The sequence below is a fragment of the Felis catus genome, chromosome A1 (assembly GCF_018350175.1).
Source record: "Felis catus isolate Fca126 chromosome A1, F.catus_Fca126_mat1.0, whole genome shotgun sequence".
NCBI lineage: Eukaryota > Metazoa > Chordata > Mammalia > Carnivora > Felidae > Felis > Felis catus.
Window position 1 is genome coordinate 238,667,053 of NC_058368.1, and position 18,850 is coordinate 238,685,902.

The 18,850-nt window shown below is 61.9% G+C and overlaps 1 protein-coding gene and 1 long non-coding RNA gene across 9 annotated transcripts in view; one reads left to right on the plus strand and one right to left on the minus strand.

Moving 5' to 3' along the window:
* SLC12A7 (solute carrier family 12 member 7) overlaps positions 1–18,850 on the plus strand; it is a 66,727-nt gene that overhangs the window by 14,968 nt on the left and 32,909 nt on the right. Inside the window, exon 1 of one of the 7 annotated variants that reach the window (XM_023239878.2) lies at positions 14,172–14,379. The exons of 4 other annotated variants lie outside the window; for them this stretch is intronic. In XM_023239878.2, the coding sequence (XP_023095646.1) occupies positions 14,250–14,379 (130 nt within the window). In that variant the 5' untranslated portion in view covers positions 14,172–14,249. Of the gene's footprint in view, positions 1–14,171; positions 14,380–17,236; positions 18,803–18,850 lie in introns of those variants that run through there. 2 more of the 7 variants (XM_023239880.2, XM_006928123.5) reach the window with 2 other exon arrangements.
* On the minus strand, positions 7,399–14,156 carry LOC123380634. Of its 2 annotated transcripts, XR_006586664.1 has the most exons (5): positions 13,432–14,156; positions 12,364–12,533; positions 9,749–9,874; positions 8,412–9,607; positions 7,399–8,092 (listed from the first exon to the last, which is right to left on the minus strand). It is a non-coding gene; the product is annotated as an uncharacterized LOC123380634 (long non-coding RNA). The 2 variants fall into 2 exon arrangements; XR_006586658.1 differs by having other exon boundaries at positions 8,412–9,874.

Here is an 18,850-nt window from a genome sequence, read left to right on the forward strand (position 1 = left end):
GCCTGGCCGCCTCTGCTGCCCTCACAGCCTGTGGTGACCGCCCACAAGGGGGCCGTGCAGGGCTGTGTGTATCTGTTGACTCTCCAGAACCTTCTGCGTGTGGTGCCGGCACCTGGCTCTCTGGTGCGGGCTCCCACACAAGCTGGAAGCTTCTGGACAGACAGGGTCCGCCGGGCTGGAGGGCAGCGTCCAGGCCCCTCAGGCGAGTAATAGGGTGGCCAGCAGGGGGCGGACAAGGACCTTGGGAGCCTCAGGCCGTGGTAACCTGGGGTCACAGTCACACCCGCTCCCACCTCGAGCTCTGCTGGAGGCCTGTTTTTTGGTGAGGCCGCCTTGTCCTTGGCTTACCTCTGAGACCTCGTCCACACGCCAGACCCTGCTTGTTCCCTTGCTGCTGTTGAATCCTGCCGGGCGGTCAGGGGCTGGAGGAGGAGTTCCGGAAAGTTCCAGCCCAGCCTCAGGAACCCTGACTTCCACCTGGTCCCATCCTCCTGCCCTCCCCCAGCTCCCACTGGGGAGTCAGGGGCGTCTCCCCCACCCCAGTGTCCTAGGCCCCTGCAGCCCCCAGGAGGGGCTCCCCGTCAGTCCAAGCTGTCCCTGAGGCTGCAGCGGCCCTTCGGAGAGGCGTGCCCTGCCCAGGACGCTCCCGAGGGACCTGCCCCGGGGACCCCGCCTCAGGCCGGAACAAGGGCTGGGGCCTCTGAAGATTCTGAAGGGTTCAGGAGCTGCCCAAAGTGGCTGCCTCAGTGGGGTCCAGGGGGACAGTCACCGCCGCAGCTAAGACTCGAGTTAACCAAGTATGTGCGGTTTTAGGTGATTTTCCATGTACTTTCTCAACCACATCCAGAAATAAAGTCTTGGAGGTGATATCAAGGACTTGGTGGGTTTGCTCACTCCCCTCTTTAGGGGGGAGTGGGGGTGTGTGCAGGGCAGTCCCCTCCCTGGACACCTGACCCCAGCCCTGAGGGCTTGGCGCCCAGGACCTGGGGGACCGGAGGACAGCAGGGCAGCAGGGGACTTCCCACCTGCGACAAGTGCGTCTTCCCCTTTCGAATCCCCAGGTCTGGGCATGGCCGTCTGGCAGCTCCTGGAAGCTGGGCTCCAGGGGGCCTCTGGGCACCACCCTAGCCAGAACCTTCTGCTGTCTCCTTTGGTCACGCCTGTCACACCCGCCAGGGCCCAGGCTGCTGCTTCCCCCAGGACTCCCAGGTGCTCTCAGGGTTCTTCCTGTGGGGCTTGGAGGCCCTGGCCAGGCCCCTGGTTGAGGCCAGTGGGACCCGGGGGGCCCTGCGGCCGGTGTGTCCTGCTCTGGTGGGGGCCTGTGCTCCCCAGGAGGGGCTGGAGGGCAGAGGGGGAAGCCCTGAGAGTTTCTGGGGTCTCGGGCTGGCCCTGCATGGTCCCCTGGTGACTCTCTTGGTGGCCTGGGGCAGGGTGTCACCAATGTGCCCTGGCTTTCACTGTGCTGGAGGCACTGCTCAGCCCGACAGCCCTCTCCACTCTCAGACTTGCTTAGCTGAAACTACACAGACTTGTAGAATTTAGCTTTTATTTTTTTTTTATTTTTTATTTTTTCAACGTTTTTTATTTATTTTTGGGACAGAGAGAGACAGAGCATGAATGGGGGAGGGGCAGAGAGAGAGGGAGACACAGAATCGGAAACAGGCTCCAGGCACCGAGCCATCAGCCCAGAGCCCGACGCGGGGCTCGAACTCACAGACCGCGAGATCGTGACCTGGCTGAAGTCGGCGCTTAACCGACTGCGCCACCCAGGCGCCCCTGTAGAATTTAGCTTTTAATTGTGGCAAAATAGGGGCACTCGGGTGGCTCTGTCGGTCAAGCGTCGGGCTCTTATTTCAGCCCCGGGCATGATCTCACAGTGCGTGGGATCAAGCCCCGCATCGGGCTCTGTGCGGACGATGTGGAGCCTGCTTGGGATCCCTTCTCTCCTTCTCTCTCTGCCCCACCCCTGCTCATTCTCTCTCTCTTTCTCAAAATAAATAAAAATAAACTTAAAAGAAATAATTGTGGCGAAACGTACAAAACACAAAAATTTCCAAGCATCTACACTGAGTGCAGCCGACCCACCGGCCATCAGGTCACCCTCCCAAACCGGAGCTCTGTCCCCAGGAAACACGCCCTCCCTGCCCTGTCTGACCTCCAGGCCTCGGGGGCCCTGGGGGGAGCCGAGTGGGTGCTCTTGGACGCCTTCCTTGTCTTTACCGTGGTTTTACCGGTGAGCTGGAGACTTGGCCTGGCCTGTCTCCTGTCTTCTTGCGAGCTGCCCGCTGCCCCACGCCCTCCTGTGCCTGCCCTTGGCCGTCCAGAAACGCCCCGGACACATTCGGCAGCCACTGGCTGGCTCACACTTGGCGTCTGCATCTCGGTGGCCCCCTCCCCGCCTTGCCGTCCCTCTGGCTCCCCTCCTGCACGCAGAGGCTGGGGCTGCTCCCAGGACGCGGGGGTCCGGCTCCCCTGCCCCTCAGATAGTACCCACCCCGCCCGTCGGCTGGTGTGGCACACGGCCACGGAGTCCCGCCGTGCTGTGTTTGCTCGGACAGAGGTGTTTGAGTTCCAAACACCTGCAGCCCCACCTGGTGCCGCCTGGGCGGGTCCAAGCGGGCGCAGGGGCTCTGCCTCTCGGAGCCACGAGGCACGGCTTTCCCTGAAGCAGTGAGGGGCCCATGTGGCTACCACACCCACCCTGTGCCCCGTGCCCTGTGCCCCAGGGATAGACGCAGGGGCGGCACCATGGCCTGGTGGTGGCTGTGGGAGGCTCCTTGGGAAGGTGCCCTGACATCGAGAAGACATGGCTGTACCTCAGGAAGGGCAGAGCCCTGGGTGGACACACACGTGCTCACACACACACACACACACACACACACACACACACACATCCATGCACTTCACGGGGACTGATGGGAACCAGGGAGACTGCCTCCTGCCTCCCCCCTCCTGCCTCCCTCCTCCCACCTCCCACCACTGGTGGGACCAATCTTGGGTAGCCAAGCTCATTGGTTAGCAAATACTCATTGAGCACCGTTGGGTGCTGTGTTGGGTGATGGAGGACAAGACACATTTCCTGCATCTGAGAAGGGTAATTCTAGAACCTTCCATCAAGGGGTGAGGAGGAAAGAAACCAGTGTCCAGAAGATGTGCCTCAGGACATCAGGAGACTTGATGGCCCGGGACCAGCCCAAGGTCCCGGCTTCCCAGACTAGCTGACTGGCTGGTGGGTCTGGTGCTTGTTTACGTTAACTTTGTTTCTCAGCGAGAGATGGTGTTGGGTCTCCAGGCACCTGCCCGGTTCTGCGTGAGAGCTGTGTTGTCATTCGGGTCCTGTTTCTTGTGCTGCGGACAATAAAGACTTTATCTAGGCAACTGGGGCTAAGTGACCTTGATTCACTGGACTCTGGATTGACGCCCACTTCCTGCCCAGGCGGGACTGGTTGGCACGGGGCGGTGTCCCAGGCACGCCCCCTCTGCCCTCCACCGCCGCCCCTAGTCCTGGTGGACACACGCGTGCTTAAGTCAACTTGCACCGACTTGTGATGCGAGGAGTCAGAAATGTACAGTTCCTCCTTGTGCTTCTTCCTGAGCGGCCGGGAGGTGATGAAACCTCCCCCGGGATGAAAACAGGACGCCGTATCCCTGCAGTTAGGGGCACGTTAATGCGTTTGCCGGCCGTGGCACGTCTCTTTGTGGCTCCCCCTTGCAGTTCCTCGATGACCAACGTTGATTCGATAAAACAAGCTAGGCAATATTGCTTTTTTTAAACTATCTGTGAAAGTTGAATATAGTTGGTGTTATTTCTTCTTTAAGTGTTTAGAAAACAACCCCTAGGCGGCCATCTGGGCCGTGGGGTGTGTGTGTGTGTGTGTGTGTGTGTGTGTGTGTGTGTGTGTGTGAAGGTTTTAATTTTCTCACGAGATACCGTGCTCTTCAGAGCTGCTCTTTCTTCTTGCGATACTTTGGGTAGGTTGTGTTTCCCAAGGAATTTGTCTACATCTACACTTTAAAAATGATTATCACCAAGTATTCGTCACATCTCCTGTCAGTATCAATGTCACAAACCAGGGATGTGAAACAACAGAAGTGCTACCCTCCGCCATCCAGCCGCTACGGGCCCTGGGTCAAGGGGTAGGCGCTGCCCCCAGAGGCTCCGGGTGGCCCTGGGCTGCACGGCTCACCCTGTCTGTGTCAGGCCGAGACTGCCTCCTCCTGCTTTTCAAACCTGTCTCCTCAACACCACCAGTCATCCTGGATCAGCGCCCACCGGCCCCAGGGTGACCTTGCTTGAACTTGATGACTTCTGCAAAGACCCTGTGTCTAAATGAAGCCACATTCACAGTTTTGAAGTGGATTGAAATTGCTTGTGATTCTGCCGGACGTTCACGCGTCTTTGGGGAGAATACACTGTGTGGCTGTTGGGTGTGTGTTCTAGCATCCGCCGGTGAGGCCAATCTCGTTACACATGGGTGCAAAGTTCATTTGTCTGCACTGAGTTTTTGTCTTTGTCCACTCGTTCCATCAGTTACTGAGAGGTATGTGCGAAAACCCATTAGCGTGGACGTTCGTCCATGTTTGCTTTCAGGGACAAGGGTGCCGGGGCACATGTCCTCAGAAGGGCTTGTGGCAAGGCGTCTGGGTGGCTCAGTGGGTCGAGCGTCCGGCTGCGGCTCGGGTCATGACCTCTCAGTTCATGCGCTTGAGCCTCGCATCAGGCTCTGCAGAGCCCGGAGCCTGCTTCGGATTCTGTGTCTCCCTCTCTCTCTGCCCCTGCCCCGCTCACACTCTGTGACTCTCTCTCTCAAAAATAAGTAACAAAAACTTCTAAAAATTTTTTAAAAAGAAGGGCTCATCAGTGGTGCGTTCACCCGGTGAGTCAGTGCGGGATCCTCTCTTCTTGCCTTCTCTGGTATTAAACGTGTATTTTCGTTATTCCATTTCCTCCAGCGGCTTCCTGCGACTCTCGTGGCTGTGCCTGGCTTGTTGGGGTGGGTGTTCACACGGTCACCTCTCACCTGTGGAGCCCGTGCTCCTGAGCAGTTGAATTCAGTAGACGGACTTCGCGTCTCCTGAGTCTGCCACCACGCCGTGTCGCCGTCACTGTGTGCGTCCTGACCCACCTCCCACCTCCTCCCCGGTTACTGCAAATCTCCGTGCTGCTGTCCGGAACCGCCTGCCTTCAGCTTGGGAGGAATTTTCTCGGGTGTTGTTTCCTGGGAATGTCATTGTCTTCCCTCGTTTTGCAGGACTGTATTTGCTGGCGTGGACGGCGAGGTGGCCGGCTGTGGCCTCCGTCCCGTGGTCTGTGGCCCCCACGGAAGCCGACGTGGCAGACGCTCTCTGGTTCTGCTTCTGTAGTGTGTGTGTCCTCCCTCCCGAGAGCAGGAAGTGGCAGCCACGTGGTCTTAGTCAACCTGCTTTCCATTATTTTCTCTGCGCTCATCACACTTTGACATGTTTTCGGGCTGTGACGCTTGTCTCTGAGAGGACCTTGCTGGTCACCTTCGAGGTTTTGAGCTATAAGGCCCGAGCGACCTTGTTGTGCTCGTCGTGATCAAAGCTTTTTTTTTTTCTTAAATGTATTTTTGACTCATTGCCCCGAGAAAATAGAAATTAATGACTTGTGGCATTTACACAAAAAGTATTTCTCTGTGGATGGTGACGAGGCTTCTAGCACTTTCTCTGTCAGCTCTCGTGTGATTCAAGCCAAAAATTTAATGTTTGAACGAGGCACTTAAACCCAGAGATAGTTATCTCACTCAGAAACTGTGGCTCAAGCACACTGCCCCTTTTCTCCCCCTAACGGAATAGAAGAAAGTCCAGAAAAAGGTGAATTTGGGTTCAGGCTGCCAAGCAAAATTGGCAGTTTCGAGCTTGAGGCGACGGCTCAGCTGGTTGGAAACCGTCCAGCAGGCAGAGCGCGCTGGGTCTCTGTGTGCCCTCGCCCCCGGCTGCCCCTCGGGGTCCACGGCCCCCAGACACGCACACGGGCCGCACTGGTGAGGAGATCTCAGCCCGTGGCGGGGGGCCGGCGCTCCCCGTGTCTCCGGCCTGGTGGCCTTGCTGTGCGGCCGCCCCCGGGAGGTGCAGGGGGAGGGCTGGCGGGAGGCCTTATGCATTTCTCGGAGGGTCCTCCTGCCTGGATCCTCGGGTGTCTGTCTGCCTCCAGGGGCAGGGCGGCTGGAGCTGTTACACCCAGACGCCCAGGACCCGCCCAGAGCCCGTCTCCCCTCCTCGGGGCTGGCGTCTGGTCTGCGCAGGCCCCCGGCCCTCCCCCAGAGAGAGTCCAAAACCCTGCGCGGCTCCCCACCTTCCCGGGATGGTAGGTGTGACCTTGAGAGAGGCCGTTGGTCACCTTATCAGTGCTGTGGATAATAATAGGATGGAAATCACCGCCCTGGGCGCCTGACTGTGACCTGCTTATCTCGGCCAGCAGCAGCTTGTTTAATTTAAATGATTGTGAAGCATTTTTGTCTCGGCAGGGCTGGCTCACGCTGCAAGCTAGAAGGTATGGGGAGCGTCCCCTTCCTGTGGCCCAGGGAGACGCCTCCCGCCTCCTCCCAGAAGGCTGGCGTGGGCGCCCGATTCCTCACAAAAACAGGAACATAAGCCCGATGCGTTTCTTTCTTACTTAGACACATTGCCTGGAAATCGCCCCACCTCCATCCAGGGGACGTCACTTAGTGAAACACATGATTCGCAGTAGCCAAAAGGCGGAACCAGCCCCCGTGTCCGTCGACAGACGGATGGACACAAACGATGTGGTCCATCCGTGTAGTGGCACAGTGGTCAGCCTGGACACACGACGTGGCCCATCCGTACAGCGGAACAGTGGTCAGCCTTAAGAAAGAAGGATACCCGGCCACCTGCCACGGCATGGATGGACCTTGAGGACCTTGTGCTCCGTGGAATTGGCTGGTCGCACGGGACGTATCGCACGTGACTCCCCTGTGTAAATCATACGTAGAGTCAGAAAGGGGGACGTGGCCTCCAGGGACTTGGGGCCTGGGGTCCGGGGTCAGCGTTTCATGGGGACGGAGCTTCAGTCCTGCAAGATAGAAAGAGTTCTGGGGGCGGATGGTGGTGACGGTTGCACAACAATATGTTAAAAGGTAAACTGAGGCACCTTACAGGTTTTGGCTTTTTTTTTTTCCCCAGAGTTTATCTGGAGCTTCCCCAGCAGGAGTGCGGGAGGGGTTTGTACAGGACACAAAGCCAGGAGGTGACCTGATGGGTCATAGGGCACGTGGCCAGCTTATTTGTGAGGCTGCCTGCCTGGCTGTTCTCAGGCCCCGTTCTCTGTTTGCGCATCAGAGCACCCATCCGGCGGCCTCCTTGTTTGACTGTGTTAACACTCGTGAGTGTACTTAAAGCCCCTGAACCACAGTTAAATATGGTTAAAATGGCCAATTTATTATTCTGTGTATTTTGCCACAATTAAACAGAATCCATTTTTCAGAAAGGGGAAGAAAAGTCAAAATGCAGACGTTTTTGTCCAGATGCGAGGTTGGGTGAAGGAGGCAGGGAGGCCCGTGTGGTGGCAGGATTCACGGCAGCCACGTCCACAGGGCCACATGCCCACACACGGTCACAGCGTGGCACTGGGTCGCTGTGACAGCCCCCAAGCTGGGGTCTTCACCCCCACTGACTACATTGTGTGAGACCCCGATGCTTGGCGGCCTTTCAAGCTGCCTCCCTCCCGAAAACAGTCACCCAGGCCCTAGCATGGCCCTGAGTGGGGGTCCCGTCCTCAGAGAGGATGCTGGTCTGGTCACGAGGACTCTAGGATGACCCAGTGACCACCCCCACGGGACTTGGGGACAGCGGGGGTCACCACAGGCTCCCATGAACAATAGCCACAGGCCGTGGTGGCCAGCCTTGGCCGTCCCCACAACGTCTCAGGAGCCTCAGGAGGGGTGAGCTCGCAGAAGCAGGGTGCTGCCACCGTGGGCTTGGGGGTTCAGCTGCCGTGGGAAAGCAGTCTCCAAGACGGTGGCCCCTGTGCAGGGCCACCTGGGGTGACCTGGGCAGTTTGTCACTTTGGAGGGGTCACTCTTCCAAAGAAGGGACAGCAAATGAACAAGGGCTGGGGTGGGGGCGGCAGGGGTCTGGTTAGTGTTTGGCCGCTGGCCCGGGCAGGCCCCTACGGCCTCGTGGTGTCGAGGCCATACTCCGCCTCCCCAGGGACAGGGTCCAGGGAGAGAACCTGGATGACCAGCCAAGACCCTTGAGCAGATGCTGGCCCTGGAGGAAGGCCAACGTCTTCTTGGACCTGGTGTGTTCTGTCCACCCACCTCCCTGCCTCTGCACCCCTGCACCTGCCCGTAGCCGGGGTCTCCTTCTCCCAAGTGCCTCCCCGCTTCCCCCCCCCCCTGCCCACCGCACCAGCACTGTGCACAGCCTACCTTCTTCCTTGAGGCCTGGAGACCTTGCCTCCTACACCAGATGGAGCCTGGGATGTGGGGACCCACTGGCCCCCACTTTATGTGTCCAGGGACGGCCGCGGTGCCTGGCACGGTGATGCTCGGTGACGGACTGTTGAATTCTTAGAGAAACTGGTCAGCAAAGGAGCTCACCTTCCTTGGGGGTCACGTGACCCCTACCGTTGCACAGCTTGTCCGGACACCACCGCCCGGTGTTGGGGTGGGGGGCGGCGACCACAGGACGCTCGGCAGAGTCCCTTTCCAGGCCGGGTGTGCACACAGCTGCCCTTTCCTGGGAGAGCCCGTGCCAGCTACTGAGGGTGGCCCATGGCCCTGTGTCCAGGGCTCCGCCTTCAGGGCCTGGGCGAGGTGTGGGTGGGCAGTGGGCTCGGGTCCCCAGAAGGGCAGCTCCAGTCTCCACCCCCCGCCCGGGGTCTGTGGACTCTCGGAGCTGCCTGCTGTCCCAGCCCCCCGCTGTGCTGTGTGACATCTGGCATCCACTCGGCCTCTCTGGGGCCCACAGAACGGGCATCATTGCTGTTGCTATAGATGGTTGTCTTCTTTCCCTGTGAGTAGTTGGCACAGCACAGATAAAGGCCCTGAGCCGCGCCTGCCAAGGGAGCTTTGGGACATTTCCTGCCCCAGGGCTTGGACTCATGAGACCCTCGGGGCTGACAGACCACCCACCTGGGACCTCCCGCCGGGACAGGTGCACCAGACGGAGTTCTTTGTGATGTGATGGACAGTTCTCGCTGGTGCTCGCCCACAGAAGGACGTGGGAGATGCGGCCCCGGGTGGCCCACTGCCAGGGACACAAGCGACTCGGGCAAGGGGAGGTGCACCTGGGGCCTCGGGCTTGCTGCCCCCTCTCGTGGAGCTGAGCTCCGTCCCAGGGCATCGGGCTGAGCCCACCTCCACGTCAGAGGCGGCTCTGAGCTACGCTTTCTCCCCCCAGTAAGGTCACACACGGGACCCACCGCGGAGCCCAGTGGTGTGCCCAGGGCCACCGTCCTGGCACCTGGCCCTGCCTGCACGAGCTGTCACTGAGCTCTGCGCCAGCACGCATTTGCACAGCTCGGACCCTCCCGTCCGTCTGCCCGTGGTGTTGCTGGGCTTGTGGCTCATCTCCCGCCTGGCTCGCGAAGACCGCGCCGCTCCGAGCATCTGAGTGTGTGTCTCTGTGGGGAGAGGGACCGGGGGCTCCTGGCCAGTGTGTGTGTGTGTGGGGGGGGGGAGGGGGGTTCCGAAGTGGCCACACACTTCCCACGCCCCGTGTGCAGCACAGGCGGCCCCCTGATGAGGTGCCGGTCTCTCCTTACTGATCCGTGGGGCTGTCCTTACAGACTCCGACACAGGCCTGGGCTGGCTGCGTGGACGACCGTGGTCCTGGCGCCCCGGGGGTCCACCTCTCGCTCTGAAGGGAGCCCATCGACGAGCAGAAGTGCCTGATGGTAAGGGAGAAGAGTTAGGCAGCTTTTCTTTCCGGAACAGTGCCTTCGAGGCCGCAAGGGAATCCCATGGCCACCATTTTAACGTCAATCTGTTTCATGGCCCCTGACCATAGACTGTGCTCCTGCAAGCTTGGGGCCTCCTTGATGGTGTCGCCTCACACCCAGGCCCAGCCTGGGGTGGGAGCCATAGGGGGTGTCCTGTGAGCCTGCCTGGGGAGCTCAATGGGGGCCTGGGGGTGGAACCTGGCCAGCACCATCAGCAAAAAGGCCCCAAGGTGACATCAGTAACACACACCACAACCTGGGAGTCCCATGTGATGGCTGTGAGGGGGACCAGTGGCTGGGAACAGCCTGCATGTGGACCTCAGGGGGACAACAGGGTATCTGGGCCTGAGGGGAGGTCAGGGGCCCCAAGGCCCAAAGCTGGATGCTCCTGTCCCCCCCCTCCACCCCCCCCCCCCGCCCCATCCCCTGGAACTCCCCTGGGGAAGTCCAGAGGCACAGGGCACACTCAACAGGCTCCAGAGAGGGATGGAACCTGCTGTGCCCAGACCATAGCCGGGGTCGGGACCGTGGGAGCCCCGGGAGCAGGCCCGGGGTGGGTAGGTGAGGTCCAGGCACAAGGCCCCGTTGCCCTGGCAGTTTCCACTGCCCCTCACTACCGCCCGTGACACTGGCTCCCGTGGGAGGGGCTGAGGCCAGGTTGCCGGCCAGCCTGGGCCCCAGGACACTGGTCTGGGTGAGCCGGGCAGGAACGGCCAGAGAGGTCACACTGAGGGTATGTGGCCTCCGACATTTCTGAAGGGGGTTTGATGGACCTGCGTTGCTGAGCAGGAATGCGTGCCTGTCCCAGTGTTTCCTCGGAGCTGACGGCCCTCGGGGGTCTGGGCAGGCAGGAGGGCCCCGCCTCTGCTGGCGCAGGCCTGCTGGTGAGGCCGCCCCCACGTTGGTCCCCGGGGAGGGCTTTGGGGAGAAGGCAATCAGGGCCAGCATCTCATGTTCTCAGACCCCGAGGGTGTTGCAGTGAGCTTCTCGAGTTTCCACCAAGATTTATGTGAAAAGAAGTTACTTGTGGAACCAGAACAAGGTGTGACGGCAAAGCGGTGTTTTGGCGTCTGAAGCTCTAAAGAAAGTGGGAGGCCTTCCTTTGTTCTTTGATCACGGGTGTCCTGACCGAGGGGTGGGACGGGGGCACAGGAAACCTGTGCACGAGGACAGAGGACCGAGCCTGGGTGTGTCCGCAGGGCAGGGGACGGTGGGGCCCCTGGGGGGTGGAATCTTCTCGTTAAAGGGCTATAAACCCCGTTTAGTGCTCAAGTCCTACAGGCTTTCTACCTTCCACGCTCTTGGAATGTTACTCGCATCTCACAAAAACAACATGAAGCCCCAGCAGGGTTTCCGGGGTGCTCTGGAGGTGGGGATACCACCTTCCTGGCTCCAGATTCCGCCCTGCAGACGCTCCTTCGGCACCGCCTCCCACCGGGATCCGCCCGCAGGGTGGGGGCAGGGTGGGGCGGTACAGCCAGTCAGGTGGCAGTGGCCATCAGATTACCCTCCAGGGGGCATTGGAGGCTGTGGAGAGGACAGCGTTTTTAAGATACGGCCATTTGTCACTTAGAGCTACAAAATTATTTTGAAAGCTTTCCAAGCTACAGAAAAGTGCCACAGTCGTCAGAGTGCTCACACCCCCGACAAGCCCGTGAGTCCTCTCCCTCCGTGGGCCCTTCCACCTGGCGACTCCTGCCTTCTTGTTCCCGTGTCCTCAGGTGACAGTGACGTGTTTGAGGAGTCAGGCCATTGTTTTGCAGAACTTGGAAAGCTTGCCCCTCCCTCCTTGAGAGGGACAGGTGTCCCCAGGGCAGGCCGCAGGGCTTCTGAGCGGGGAGCCGCCCAGAGGGGCCAGACTCAGGGTCACGGGGAGGAGCCTGGGGGGGGGGTCGGTGTGAGCCTGGGGCGGAGGGGCCAGACACAGGGTCCAGGCTGCCACTGTGGCACTGTCTGGGCGTCCACTGCCCCTGACTGCTGCCCTCTTTCGGAGCCACAGCCTGAGGGCCAGACTTGGGGTCTGCAGGGCCCATCCTGGCCGTGGGTGGTCCCCTCAGACAGAATTCTCCCCGTCCCACCAGCCCCGAGGGTCCTGGTGCCACAGAGCGGTGAGGACTCCAGAAGTGGCCTCTCCCCTCCAGGGCTTCTGTCCCCCCTCTGCCCTCACATCCCACCCTGCCAGGGACGGCTCGCCACACTTGTTCTGACCAAGTAACTTTGGCTTTAGGTAAAGGGGTCTCCCTCCCCTCCCCTGCTCCTGGAGCCTTTCTGGTTCTTTCTGCTCACCCCACTTCCTCCTTATTTCCCCTCCCCCTTGGCCCTCAGTCCCAGCAGCAGTGTGGGACATCTGCTCCCTTTTCCTCAGGACTGGCCCCAGGCCCCTGGGGTGTGCACTTGGGTGGGTGCCAGGCCCTCCCGGCCTCAAGGCGCTGACTTACTGCCCGAGGTGGTCCCGGGCCTCCCAGAGCTGGCCTCTTGCCTGGACCCAGGGCAGCCGACGCCCCTTCCCTCTCACACCCTCCTTGGTGGTTCCTGGACAGCGAGCTCCCGGGCCGCAAAGACGAGCTGAAATCTTGAGCCTGGAAAGTTGGAGGGTCAGCCACAGCCTCTGAAAAAGAAGGGAGGAGAGAGTCCTCTGCCAGTCCCCCAGCTCCCTGTGAGTGGCCCTTAACCTCTGGACCTCAGTTCCCTCACGTGTGAAGGTGTTGGCCCCACTAAAGAGCTCCTGTGGTCACCTGGCCCTGGCCGCAGACCACTAGGGTGGAAGGGGGCTGGCAGTCCCCTTGCCCTTCCAAGCTCCCCCCACCCCGGGACAATAACTTGAGTTTGGAGAGGCCTGGTCACTGACCTGCCCAGCACCTCCGGGCAAGGTGCCTCTGTTCCCGCACCCCTACCCTTCAGCACCACACTCTAGTTTTGCTGAGCGATGCCCGCCCCGTTCAATGAAGCTGGCCCTTCTCTGAGAAGGACACCTGGAACCCGTCTATATTTTGGGTGGGTGGCCTTTTCCCCACCTTTCTGGCTGCTGCGCCGGGAAGGCAGCTGAAGCCACCCAATGCCTTCCACCCGACACTCAGACCTCTCTGGGGACCCCTGTCTCTCCTTTGTGGGAGGCAGGGTGTGAGGACAGACAAGGTACAGTCCTGGTCCCCTGCTGGCCCAGGCCAGCTGCAGAAAGCTAGCGCTCACACTGGGTGGGGGGTGGGAGCTGGGGGAGGGAGGGGAGTCGGGCCACCCTACTGTCTTCTTTTTTCTGTCTTTCATTGGAAATGGATTTTCTGAATTTGTTTTTATATTGTTCGGTTGTTAATATGAAAAAAGGAAGAGAAAATGCAGAACTTTGTAATCCCCAGGACCTCCCAGCTGCCATTTTTTTAGGCCTATCGGAACATTCTCGCACATTTTTCAAACCTGATCAGACCACTCTGGTTAGCCTGTTATGGTGTGTATGGTGAAATAGTAGACGTGTTTTGGGGTGGGTCACTGCACCAGATGCCATAACTCACTTTCCTTTTGGTGGACGTTCTGTTCTCTACTTTTCCCGTGTCCTTTGTTAATGAGCGCACCAGGGGCTGGAAGATAGGGGGCCGGTGCTTCCCAGGGCTGTGCTTGGCCTTCTTTCCCTGGCTGCAGGGCCCAGATGAAGGAAAAGGAGGGCTCCCCAGGGTGGAGGCCGGGAAAGGCAAGGCCGGGGGTCCTCTGTGGGCCTGGACCTGTCTCAGAGCTTCGGTAACTTGTGTCTGGGTTCTGTCAGTCGAGGGCTGAGCCCCAACAGCAGCCTCTGCCTCCCACCCTATGCCAGGCATGGCTCCTTAAGGTTGTGGGTGCTCCTGAGCCAGGCGGGGAGGAGGGAAAGGGGAGACCAGATCCGCGCACGGTGTGGTGAGCGGGTGGGGGGTAATGCTCTGTCCTGGAGGGGGCCAGACTGCGTGTGGGAGGACCTTGCGGGCGCAGGCCTCCAGGGAACGCGGCGGCTTGGAGGCTAGTGCGGGCAAGGGCCCCCTCCGGGCAGGGTGACAGAGCAGGAGCGGATTGTCACCCGCTGGGGGAGGCGCGACCCCGGGGGCGCGGGCCGTCCCCGAGCGCAGGCTGGGGGAGGGGACCTCTGCGGAAGGCGCCCCGCCCCGCTCCGCCCCGCCCCGCTGCGCGCAAACTTTTCCGGAGGCCTAGGGGGACGGCAGGTGAGGTCACGTGGCCAGGGGGCGGGGCGAGCCGGGCCGGGGGGCGGGGGCGGCCGGCGCGGACCCCGCCCCTGCTCCCAAGTCCCGCGGCGCGTCGGCGGAGCGCGGGCCGGAGCGCGGGCCGGAGCCGGAGTCGGAACGCCATGCCTACCAACTTCACCGTGGTGCCCGTGGAGGCGCGGGCGGACGGCTGCCAGGACGCGGCGGCCGAGGGGACCGAGGGGACCGAGGCGCCGGGGCCCCCCGAGGGCGAGCCCGACTGCCAGAGCCCGGGTGAGCGCGGCCGCACCTGCCCGCGGGACAAAGGCGGAGCCGGGCTGCGCGGGGCCCGGGGGCGGCCGGGAGGAGAGGCAGCCCCGGAGGGGGCGGAGGGCGAGCCGGGAGGGGCCGGGAGCGGGGACGCGGGGAGGCCGGCCTCCTCGAGGAACGGGTGCGGGGCTTCCTTCCACCCACTCTCCCCAACTCCTTCCCTTGGAGGCTCCCCCTCCCCACGGTCCCTCTCTCCCCCTGATCTCACCTCCCACGAACCCCCCCCTTACCCCCCCCACCCCTGTCCCCGCACCCCCACTGCCTGCAGAGCCCCCTCGCCAAGCCTGTCCCCGGGGCTCAGGGCCCCTGCTGCGCCTATGCTCCCAGGGACTGCGGGCTCCGCTTTGCTGCCCCCTGCGTGTCCCAGCCCCACGGGGACACAGGAAGCACCTTCTTTCTCGCACTCTCGGTGGGACGGGAGGAGGTATGGGACGCCCAGTGTAGCTATGGAAACGGGGAGGGGCCTCGCCCTGCCTGAGAACCCCCAGCCCCGGGTCCCGCAGTCCGGGTAGGGCCGCGGGGTTGGGGCCGCCCCAGTGCCTTCCTGCTTCCTTTCTGTTGCCTTTGCTCTGCCCTTGCGCGCTGGGGCAAAGGGCTCCGGCCAGATAAGCCCCGGCTGGGAGCCCAGCTTTGGGCGCCGCCTCGCCTGGCCGCCGACAAACCCGCTCTCTGGGGTCGTCGGCAGGAAGGCCGGCAGGTTCCCACGGGCTGGGGGAGGGGCCGCCCCATCCTGCAGAGCCTGGCGCTGGCCGGCGAGGGTCCTCCTCACCCTCTTTGTTTCCGGAATCAGGAGACGTCTAGCGCTTTCACTTTCTCTGGGGGGGGGGGGGGATCCCGGATCCCCGATCCCCCAGGCCTGCTCCCTCTGTCCTGCAGTCTTCAGACCCCGGGTTCTCTGTGGCTGATGAACGGGTCACCCTCAGTAGCTGCCCTCTAGAATTGGGGGTCGTCAGAGGACAGCCCACAGCCCCAGGTCTCACTCCTCTGCGGTTGGGCAGAGGCTCCCTGCTCCAGGGGTTAAGGAAAGAGGGCCTCAGACCGCTGGGGGCCCTCTACCCTGGCTGGTTAGGTCAGGCATCTCCTGAGAGCAACCAGTGTCAGGTGCCCCGGGGAAGGCTCTGTCCTCATTGGGCTGTCCCTCCGTGTCCTTGTCTGCCTGCGGGGGTCTGGGACTGGTCACCGCCCCTGCCTGGCTCGAGGGCTTGAAAGCGGGTGGCCTGTGAAGGCAGCCTGGGTGCCCGGCCCTCCGTGGTTCTGAGGGTGCTCCTGCGTGATCTTCCTGGGTGCACTGTGTTACAGCGGCCACATCAAGTGCATCGTGTTCCCAGAGGAGCCTCTCCTGCCTCGCCTGGGTGTCCCGCTTCCCGTCAGCCGGCCCCTTCTCCGGCGGATTGCGGTCCTATCTTTCGAGACTTGGAGTGCATCTTGTTTTGAAGTTGGGGTGATTTTCTTCCTGCCCATTTCCTCCTGCCCGAGGGCCCGAGGGCTGGGCACTGCCGCTGCCCGGAGAGCTGGGCCTCTTGCCCAGCTGGGCTGGTGGGGGGCCGGGGTCCGAGCCCCCGCCCACCGTCTCATCCTCTGACCCCTTCAATTCTGTCCCGGACTCCTCAGGAACCTCACTGCCTGTGGGAGCTGAGTGTCGGGAGCTCAGGCAGATGCCAGGCGTGGGCCGCGTGCTTGCCTGGTGACGAAGCCTCGGTCCCCGGGCCGTGCTCTCGCTCAGCTGAGCCAGCACAGAAGTCAGCTGGGTCTTTGAGTTTTGTATTCTCCGGTCTTCATCTTCCCTCAGGAAGAGACAGGGTGGAGCCCCCTGCGTGGTCACTGCTCGGGGAGGGGCCTCTGCTAGGCTGGACTCTGATGTTGCACGTGAGCTTTCAGAGCCCATTTGGTGCTCAGGGTGCCGTGTGACTGGCACTGTGTCGTGTGGCCAGCGTGACGGTCACTCTAGTGGAGGAAAAGTCCTTAGCGAGCTGGGAAGGCCCGGCAGGAGCCTCTCCTGAAGGCTGAGATCCCCGCCAGTGGCCAAGCCTGGCTCCATCACAGGACCGCTGGTGCTTCTGACTGGCCGATCCCCTGGGGAATCTCCTGGCTTTCTGGGTGGGCCTCCCGGCGGTGGTGGCGAAGCAACACTGAGGGGGCCCTTCTGGGGTGTTTTTGGAAGCCCGGAGCTGTCTGGAAATAGGGGGCCTGAGACTCCAGCTGGGGGTCAGGGGCCAGGGTGTGCTGAGAGCGGGTGGGAGTCAGGGAGGAGTACTGCTCCCCTCATAGGCCCACCTGGCCTGGCAGAGCTCGGAGGGACTGTCCCCTGCGGTGGCTGCGGTCCTGAGCTGGACGGAGCCTTTACGCCATCGGCCTGCCGCAGCTCCACGCACACCAGGCAGATGCGTCGTGAAGCTGGGTCCTATCTTGTGGCCGTGGAGGCCCCCACTGCTGCTGGCCTTCAGCATGGAGGCTGGAGGACGCCAGCGCTGACCTTAGCTGCCCGGCTGGTGGGCCTGTGGCTGGTGCTTTAGAGCCAGGAAAACGTGGCCCTTCACCCGGGTGGTGCTTAATGCAGGCCTGGGCACGGGGAGGCCAGGGTCAGCACCGGCTTCTGCCGTGAACCCTCCTTGCCTCCCTACCTGCTTCAGGGGAGGTAGGGGCGTGTTCTGGATGACAGCTTTGTCTTGCCTGGGGGGCGGGGGTGGGGAGCCGTGCCTTCTTGAGGACCTTTAATGTCCTGCATTTTCTTGTGATTGGAGATCGCAGGCGGAAAGGATGGGTTAGTTCCGTCCCTTGGTGTTGTGTTTCTTGGTGGAAGTATCTTCCGGGAGGGAGGTGGTGGGGAGTGCGGATGCTTCTTTCCTGACTTCCAAGTGTGAGGTTTTTAGGGACTTCTGGGAACCTTCCTGAGTGTTGGGCCTGGGTGGAGCCCCCTCCAGGCCCTGTGAGGGCTCTGGAGCTGGCAGGTGTGCAAGTGAGGCATGGCCGCAGGCCCTGGGCCCCCACTGAGGTCAGTGGGCTCAGCCCTTGGAGGGTTGACCCGGCCGGTAGCCCTATGTCCCCGTCCCTGGCTGAGACTCCTGTTCCTCACTCCCCAGGGCTCTGACCCCAGCCTCGTCCTCACCCTGTCACTGTTCCCCTTTTTGGATTCCTGTCTGTGACTTCTGCTCTGCAGCTCAGCTCCTGGGGGCACCCAAGGGTCTCCTCCCGGCCCTCTGAAGGGGGCTCTGCTTCCCTGGGCGCGGCAGCCAGGGCAGCGGGCAGCGCTCCGAAGCCACGGCCCTGGACCTCAAGCGACTTCTCTCTCGGCGCCGCGGGTGGCTGCTGCCCGGGATGGGGGGGTCGCCGCTGCCGGAGTGGTTGAGCTCGCCTGGGGTGGGGGCAAGGGTTCAGTGAGCTGTGTGGTTCTGGAGAGCGGCCAGGACGGCGGCTTCCGGGTTCGGTTCTGCTGGGCGAGGACACGGGGTTTCAGGAAGGGAGGGAGGCGGCCCGCCATCCCGTTGGCAGAGAGTCCGTAGCTGGCGCAAGCTCCCAGCACCGTCTTGGAAACGGCTATCAGCGGTCATTGTGTCTCATTGTGTCGTTGAGGGAGACGTCGTGATACTAGACGGCGGGTGGGGGAAGGGGCTACCACACGTGCGTGTGTGCCCAGAGTCAGTTTCCGGTGGGGAAGCGGCAAGGTGGAAGCACGCGTGGGGCGTGTTCCCACGTCTCTGTGCGCCTGTTGGGCTCCCAGACGGTCTTCCTGGGGGAGGCCCTTGGCTCGACTAGGTCCCCTGCTGGGCTCGTGTGTGTGCACACGTGGGCTGTGTATCCGTGTGCATGTGTGTGCACGCATGTGGGCTGTGTGTGCACGCACGGGGAGGCAGGCACAGGGGCTTGGTGGTCACGTGGTGTTGGGGTGTCAGGGCATCTGTTCTTGCCCTCTCAGCCCAGTGACGTGGCTGGAGGTGTCATTCAGGGGGTGTCTGTTGCCACCCGGGCTGAGGAAGTGGTGGTGAGACACGTCTGTGCCTCTGATGTGAGATCTGTTCCCATGACCATTATGAGGAAACTTGCCACATAGATCCCTGAGTGTGTTGTTCTAGAAAGTTCCCTAGACATTCTCAGTGTGATGCTGCTATGCTGCGACGGGTATCTGAGCTGTGGACACCATTGGCCGTGCTAGCTGCTTGTGGGGGGGTGGCTGCCGTGAGTTCGGCACGAGGGGCGCCTGTGAGGGTCTGCCTCTCGTGGCCGCTCCCCGAGGGGCTGCGCAGTTACAGGGCCCGCAGGGCAGTTCTGTGAAGACTGGAGCGTCCACCACGGCTGGCGTCCATTGTGGCCTTGGGTGCGTCAGTGTTCAGATCAGCGTGTGTCCTGCTCCTGGGGACGTGGAGGCTGCGGGGCCAGCACATGATTTGAGGTGCGTTGGGGACAGTGGAGTGCCCTGTGGTGCTGGGTGTCAGCATGG